The 8,248-nt window shown below is 47.0% G+C and overlaps 1 protein-coding gene across 1 annotated transcript; it reads right to left on the bottom strand.

Moving 5' to 3' along the window:
* Positions 1-3,093: 3,093 nt before the first annotated feature.
* LOC124707515 (tubby-like F-box protein 8) lies at positions 3,094-6,361 on the bottom strand. The gene is made up of 5 exons (XM_047239174.1): positions 6,143-6,361; positions 4,832-5,403; positions 4,628-4,715; positions 4,264-4,396; positions 3,094-4,177 (listed from the first exon to the last, which is right to left on the bottom strand). The coding sequence occupies exons 2-5, from the start codon at positions 5,204-5,206 to the stop codon at positions 3,427-3,429; spliced, it is 1,347 nt and encodes a 448-aa protein (XP_047095130.1). The 5' UTR covers positions 5,207-5,403; positions 6,143-6,361; the 3' UTR covers positions 3,094-3,426.
* Between the last annotated feature and the right edge of the window lie 1,887 nt (positions 6,362-8,248).

The following is an 8,248-nucleotide window of genomic DNA, read 5'->3' as shown; positions in this document are numbered from 1 at the left end:
TCCCTAAAAAATAAGTCAAAAGAAATTCCGGGTTCGAAATTTTGAGAGAAGGTTTTCCCAAAAGCTCCAGAAAACGCCGAATAGAAGTGACCCTTACGGACGGCCACGATGCAGAAAACGGAGAATCAGATCTCCCCATCCCGGCAACCAATCAGACCCCTAATTACTTGTGTGCCAAACATGTCTTAGACCCACTTTCTTCGGTTTCTCTAGAACGGCTTCTGAGAGAAACTTCTGTCGGACAGATTTGATTATAAGACAAAACAAATTAGTCAATCCCACTATAGATCAATGGGACGAGGAGATGATCCGGATGTTATTTTTGTGAACCTGATGTTACACGGATTCTGCAGCTCCCACTACATAACCGGTGCTTTGAGGATTTTATTGCATGGGGATTTACAAAGCATGACAGATACACGGTTCAATCAGGATACCATATTCAGTGGCGACATTAGTTTGGTGCATCAGCAAATCAGCTAGCCCTTCCAGGCCCGTCAACAATCAATCCAATTTGGAAAACATATGGCAATTGAAGGTACCGAGCAAAATCATTTTTTTATCTGGCGCGCTCCCCATGGCATCCTTCCTCTAAAATGCATTCCCGCAAATAGACATATTAGACACTCAAGTGAATGCCTAGTATGCTCTCAAGGCTCCGAGGATATTCGCCATCTACTGTTTCAAACTTTCAATGCCATGTTGCTTGTGATCTTTGGAACGCTATGAGCCTTAATGAGATCATTAGCACTGTTTGTTGAACTAATTGTGCTAGATAGTGTGTCTTGGAAATGTTGCTTCATGACTAAACTAGTGCGTTGTAGGGTTTCGATAACCTGGGTATAAGGAGGTAATCTCAACTACCTGCTGGTTTCTCTGGTGGCTTCGCCAATGGCATAACTATAATAAGGATGGTTCCTCCTCTTTTCCACTGTGAAATGTCAATTCTAGCTATTGTTGCAAATGCGGCAAAGGTATCTAAAACTGCGGGAAATAATTTCGAGGCGAAATAGGTAAGACTTGACCCTCGACAGGGAAAACTCAGCGTGGATGCTCTTTTCATGCAGATGATCCGAGACTATCTTAGCGGCTTATAGCCAATACATCTCTCATGTCTCTTCAGCTACTATGGCGAAAGTTATGGCTATGAAGGAAGGTTTACACCTTGCATATAGAAGAGGATACAACGCAATAGTAGCGGAAGGTGATTCTTTAGAGACAATTGAAGCTTGTACTGGCGGTGAGAGATGGTGGGCAGAGTAGTGAGCTATATATGCGGATTGTGTGGATTTGGCACATTGATAGGTGAAGTTAAGTTTCCATTTTATCCGAGAGAAGCGAATAAAACTGCTCACGAGCTAGCTGGAGAGTCTTTTCATAGCAAGAGTTCTTGTATTTGGGATGATGAGCCGAAAAGTGTATTTGGCACATGAGCACCAATGCTCCTGATTTTTAAAAATCATATTTTTTGAATTCTAAAAAAATGAAATTTAATATCCACATACATATTAACATTCTTAGAAATTTTGGAGAAAATTATATTTTAAGCTATTAAAAAAAGATAAATTTCTAACAAATATCTACCTCTATACGAGCCACAAATTTGTTTTTTTCCTGTAGCTCAAAATACAATGCAATTTCTACCAAAACTTTGCATGAATATTCAGAACATGTGTATGTATTCATGGAATAAATGTGATGATTTTTTGGAACATAGAAATACAGTTTTTAAATTTTAAAAAAATTGAGAGCACTGGCGCTCATGTGCACCAAATTTGTTGCCATGATGAGCCCCTAGTTTTCTTTTGAACACTGTCATAGATGATGTAACTCTCGTTGATTATTAATAAAGCTCACAGCGAAGTTGTGCGGTTTCCCTCAAATTAGGCCAAAATAAATTTTGGGTTTGAACTTCTGAGAGAGGATTTTCCCAAAAGCCCCCGAAAAAAGCTGAAAAAAGTGACCCTTACAGGACGGCCACGATGTAAAAGACGGAGAATCAGATCTCCCCATCCCGGCACCAAGAATCGACTGACACATTACACAACATCATTGTTATCCCTACTACTAATACTACAAAGAGAAATCCATACGCTTCTCGTAGTGGGAATGTGGGATCGCGCAACGACGTCTCATTCCATCCCATCCATCATGCCGTTCACGATTTGATCCATCGGAAAATTCCCCACCTGAACTACAGTGAAGTGATGCTTGCGTCTAGGCATTCCACCCACCGGCAGCTGAGAGATTTTTATACCGTCTTCCTGATCCGAAAACATGCCAATCAACATCTCGCCGCACGATTGCAACTATGCAGCCCCGTCGATGGCGATGAACACGTAATGCTCACGCCCAAAGGCTTAAATCCCTCAACCGCCTGATTTGATCGCCATTGTTATGAGTAGTGCTGAGGCCACTCGGGCTGCCCAATGCGAAGCGCACACCTAATAATCATCGAGATAATGTCGCTCTCCTGCAGTTGTGCACTCTGTCACACGTCCAGGGAGCCATGAAAGTTTCATATTGCCTTGAGAGAATGATTACCGTGCACCAGATATATTCAATTATTTCCTCCACCCAAACATGCTCTCCATGCAGCCAGCTCTGTATATGATTTTTCTGTTAAGAAAGATGGTGGATTCATTTCACTGTCAGTTATGCATTCCAGCTCGGTCACATACATACATGAACATGACAGATCTGCACAAAAGAATTATTCCTCCCATCCAGTCACACTCATCATGGGCCTTTTGCCACTTTATTCCTTCTCCTCGCTGTACTACTACCCATCTTCATCTCTACAGGAAAAAATGTGTCCTCTTCCTCCATGCTGAAAAGTGCGCCAAATCTTCAAGGAGGGATCATGGAACACTCAAAAGTTCATTTATTCTGGAGATGGGCAGGAAGGTACATGTGCAATGATTCTCCTATTAGGCAAGCAAGCAGCTGACACTTTTAAATCATGCAATGATCATATATAATGCTCCTGACCAACCATACTAAAATGGCAGAGGCCGAGGAGAAGGCTTCATCATGTGAGACACATATGATTCCCATCTTATAGAATAAGCAAGCACACATGTGCAACAGTTGTAAAACAATGACACACACGCACTGGCCTTTTTCTGTTCTTTTACCAGACATCGGGTATCATCAAATGCTTTAAAACAATCACGGGCGTAGGGTTAAAGTTAAATCCCGAAGCACATCATCAAACTTAGCTTCAAAGGAAACCATCATGCTACGATGTGGTTAAAATATCACGTGCTAACGAGTCCAGTTCCAAAAGCTACAGATAAGCAGAATTACAACCAACATGGTGGAAATAAAAGGGCACCCATGATCTATAAATCCTATGAGGGAAAACGCATCTACTTTTTCCCTCCACTGCGGTTATGCTTGCTGGCATCTTCTTCACTCGTCGATTTATTCACAGGCCAGCTTGGTGTCGAAGCTACTCAAGCAGATGGCGAATGCCTGGAACGCCGAGAGCGGGTAGCGGTAGTCCATGGTGAACATATCTTTGGACACCTTGCCGAACTGCAGAATAATCTTGTCCTGCTCTGCTGGAGCAGGCTGTGACGGAGTTGGAGCCCCTGCTGGGGGCTGGCTTGGCGCCGCAATCAGCTGGAAGTTCTTCACGGAGGCAATGGTCACACGGCCACGGAAGTTGAGACACCAGCATTGCAGCTGCTCGTGCCACCTCGGAACCTTGTTGCGAAGCACTAGTGGCCTCTCCTTATTTTGTCCGTCTTCGCTACCCATTATGGCGCCTCCGCCAATGTCAGAAAAGCGGGCGCTGCTGAAATCACGGGAACTACTGAAATCCATGGACCGGTCCATGATGGATGACTTGGAGAAGGAGGTCATGCCGCGAAACGACTCCTCCAAAGCTCGGGGCATAATCTGGTCAGGCTGCCCAGGGACTATGCCGCCAGGCTCAACTGAGGAGGCAGGTATGGACTGCATAATGCAATTCATCCGCCTAGGGCCCCTCGTGCCAAGAACATTTAGCTCATAGGTCACCTGAGCTATGTTGTAACTACCAGATGGCACCTTGGGAGAGACTTTCTTGGAGTTGAATCTCCGGCTACTCCTTCCAACGGAAGGAACTACAGCCCCATTATAAGGGGGCTGTGTGTCATAGACTATAAACTTTGTACCGAGGAAGTTTGACCTGGAAATGAAACAAGAAAAACAAGGTTAGCTTTCACAACATTGAGCCAGCAGAAAATGTGTAGTGCATAGGTGAGTAAATACTACCTTAGTTTTCCAATATAGGTGCTGCTTGATCTTGAGATGTTGTCAGCATCCATAGAGATAACATATTCCGTGCAAGTTGTCTTGCGGTTCCTTTTGGCAGACAAGAGGAATTTTCCATTCTCCATAAGTACCGCTGATTCAAAACAATATAAAATAAAAATCAGAAGTAAACAAATTGATTGATCAGACTGGGTGAAATCAAATGTGTATATCGTTTTAACCATATCCTCACAAAAGAATAATAATTACAACCACAAGAGACAAAACTGAGACCAAAATGAAGGATTCATGGTAGGCTGTTAGCTGGTGATGTTAACACATTGCGGCAATACGTGTACAGGTGAAAGAAGCTACTATAACATACCATTGCTGAGGCACAAGTAGAGATGATAGGTAGACTTTGATTTATCCCGCTTTATAAAACACTGAATCATTCCATCTCGGGGGCCAGGCTGTGGAAAAAGAAACCAGGTGTCATGCCAAATGCGGTATGGGGATAATCAGGCAACTACTACCACTCCAAGATGTTGTGCCATCTCGATAGTGTTCAACTGAAGGTTTGCTTTACCTGCTTCAGAGAGACCGGGAAGGTGAGCTTCCCGCAGAACTCGGGGCTGGTGACGATCTCCGTGCACATCTCCCTCCACGCCTTGCAGACGGCCGCGCAGGACACAACGTGCCTGCGCGACGGCCAGGTGCTCTCGCTGGCCTCGAGCCTGCGGACCACGTCGCGGAGGAGCTCGGGAGGGAGGCTGGCCCAGCTGCTCTCCTGCACCACGACGTCGACGCCGTCCCGGAGCTCGTGCACCGTGCTCTGGGACCTCCCCCTGTGGCCCCCGCCGCCGGCGAGGCCGGACAGGCCCGAGATGGTCACCTCGAAGCTCCGCCTCGACAGGCTCCCGAACCCGTCCCTGACGTCGCGGACGATGCTGCGGAACGACATCTGGGATGGATTGCTGGGTGTGGTCTGACGGGGGAGCTTTTGGGATGGGGAGTTGCGTGTATATGTAGAGGCTGAGGCCACCGACAGCTTCTCGAACTGTTCCACTTATGGAATAGTGAGTACAGATCGCGAAAAGCGTGTGGGTTACTGCTGCTTTGAGGCGTGTCTATACGGAAGAAGCCATGGTCGATCTGTGCCTGCGAGAGGGAGGAAAAGAATCTTTGTGAGAAAGCGTTGGATCAGACACATGAAAACAGTATGCATGAGTATTAGCAAGACCTTTTCGCAGCAAAAAAGAAAAAAAAACATGCTAATTTCGGCATAAGCTCGCCACGAATAGATCGCCATCGCTGAGAAAAAGCTAAGGATGCCATACTTAGTAGTCTCTGGAAACGATGTGGAGTGCGGCTGACATGTTCAAAGTCGCCCGCCGCCGAAGGAAAAACTCACACCACACCAGACCAGACACTATGGCGCGACATTTTGAGCAAGATATCTCCACCCTCGCACCGCTATAAGCCCATGGAAAACTTGGGGAAAAAGGGGCGTTCCACGGACAGAAGGGGGAAAGGAAAGGAGCCGTTTCGGGCCGGATAGAGCGTGCGGAGAGCAGAAAGGGGATCTGTTGGGAAAACATCATATGCAGGAAACTTGCTCGGAAGAGCTGTATAGTGGAACATAGTGAGATCTACAGCGGGTTCTTCACACGGACCAATTGAACCGACGAGGGTACAGATAGGGTACGAACGATTTCGGGCAAAGTTTCCCTAAAATACCATGACTGGTTTAGTACCGCATCCGGACAGACAGGGTTCCCTGTTGATCCGGACAGGAAACGCCCCGAAAAACTCACCCCGGCACTCGCATCACTCGCAAAAGCAACGCATCAATCAAATCAAGGACCAACTCCAGCCGAAACACCCCGAGAAAACTCACATCAGCAGCAGCGGTAACGGCGTGTCCCGAGGTCCCGATCCGGGCTCCGGTGCTGCGACCCTCCTCCGCCTGCGCCGCGAGCTCGGGGAGACGAACCGGAGCGCGCCGTGGATCCAGCTGCCCGGCGCTCACGCGTTCCCCGCCCGGTTCCTTCCCTGGCCACGCGAAGAGGGAGGGGGCGAACTGGAAGGTGGGAAGAGGAGGCGAGGTGGGTGTGAAGGGAAATGAGGAAAGGCGACAGGGGACACGGGGTGCCGGGCTCCTCTTGTTTATCGCCCCGGTCCACGGCGCGGGTTGACCTTTCCGTTCCGTTCTCATCCCCGTTCCGTTTGCTACAGAGAGGAGATTGAGTGTGCCGACGCGCGCGACAGGCGTGACGGCGTCAGGTCGCTACCCGTGCTGCTGCCTTTGCAGCTTGCAGGGAAAGCGGGCCGCTTTTGGTGTGTGTCTTTCCGGGTTCTTTCGTCTTTCACCGCCAGGCCCAGGCCCCGGGCCCGGCCGCGGTCGAGGTCTCGGGGTTTCTGGTTTGGCGCTAGCGGCTGCAAAGCTGACTCGTACGCGCGCGTCCGTACCTAACACCGTGCTCGGCAGACGGGTTTAACATAAATATAAATTTATTAAGGGCGAGTGGATGGACCGGTCTAGTCGCTAGCGGTGGCTATGGTTTAGACCGAAAGTGCACTGTTTTCTACCGTCTCTGCTGAAAATCAGAATGGTTATCTTCATGCACCTAAGGCGGAATATTCATTCAGTGGGAGACGATGTTCCTATCGACAACGAGACACATATGGTGGCTTCATCAATTTCAAGATTTAATCCACCGTCTCGATCTTTCGGAGGTGCTCATAGGGGTACGGTGTGCGTGTGTGCTTTCATATGGGTGCGTGTATGTGAGCATCTGCATTTGTACTGTGTTTCTCAAAAAAAATGTTTAACTAATAAATAATACGGAGTACAATTAATTATGTGACAATACTTTCAAGTACATAATTATGTGACATTAATTATGTGATAATACGGAGTACGGCAGTTCATAAGCAGAGTCCCTAGTTATTGCGAATGTCAGTTAATAAGCATTGTTCCTAGCTCAAACGAATGGAGGTTTAACATTATAATGCGACGATAATCAAAGGGGTAATTCATCAGGGGAAGGGTCAAAGGGTAATTCACCAAAGAGCAAGGGGAGATTCTTCTTCTTCTAGCCTCCCACATTATGTTTCTCCCCTCGAGTATCTTGTTCTTCCAGACTTCATTGTCGCATGCGTCCACGCCATGACCGCTTTCAACTTCATCAAGCATACACATGTTCTTCAAAACTGCAAAAGCCCTCTCAATAGTGACTCTAAGGCTTGAGTGACTCAGATTGAACAACTCTTTCGCATTCCGTGGTTTGTTCCTCGCACTAAACTCGTTGAGATGGCACCTTATTTTCCTGAATGGTGGTAGAATCCCACGTCAACATACATATCCAACATCTCATAGGTTGAACCCACCCATGAACATTGTGAAATTTCAACCCATCAAGCCTCGACAAGCTATCAGCCAGGATGCTTGCATCATGAGCTGAACCCTCCCAACCAGCAAGCACATATGTGAACCTCAGATCAAAAACCACACCATCTAGTACATTCTTGCTAGTGTAGTGCTTTCTTACCTCGAATGCTGAAGATTGTGCGTACTTGAATGTTTTGACAAGTACATAGAAAGGGACTCTTCTGATCTGAAGCATTTGGATTGTCTCTACATCGTTGCAACTGTAGATGTAGCTTAGGTTTGCCATCCTCTCCTGATCTCTTGGTAACATTAGATCGTAGGTGAGATGAGCAAAGGCAGCACACCTGATTGCTCTCTTCTGCAGCAGCAGGATCCAAACGGGCAGAAGCTCGATGTGGTCATCCTACTCAAATCGATTTACTATTTTGATAGACCAAATCGATGCTACAGAGATCTAGGTAAATGGCATTACCACTAAGCCAGAGTAGATAAGAGGATTGTCGCTTACCCCCGCCATGCAGGACGACGGAGAGGAGTCAAAGTCAGAGAAGAAAGAGATCAACCTCTGTCTTCGCTGCACACAGTGATACGGGTCTGCTACGGGAGACCAAG

The sequence above is a fragment of the Lolium rigidum genome, chromosome 4 (assembly GCF_022539505.1).
Source record: "Lolium rigidum isolate FL_2022 chromosome 4, APGP_CSIRO_Lrig_0.1, whole genome shotgun sequence".
NCBI classification, from domain to species: Eukaryota; Viridiplantae; Streptophyta; class Magnoliopsida; order Poales; family Poaceae; genus Lolium; species Lolium rigidum.
Note: the sequence above shows the minus strand (reverse complement) of the source record. Positions and strands in the feature narration are given on the sequence as shown.

Bases quoted from the DNA above. Each gene is read 5' to 3' on its own strand.
- LOC124707515 (XM_047239174.1), bottom strand. From the start codon at position 5,206: ATGTCGTTCCGCAGCATCGTCCGCGACGTCAGGGACGGGTTCGGGAGC. The intron at 4,716-4,831 runs GTAAAGCAAACC...CTTTTTCCACAG, and splicing joins TCCCGGTCTCTCTGAAGCAG to CCTGGCCCCCGAGATGGAAT. The intron at 4,178-4,263 runs GTAGTATTTACT...TTTCATTTCCAG, and splicing joins ACCTATATTGGAAAACTAAG to GTCAAACTTCCTCGGTACAA.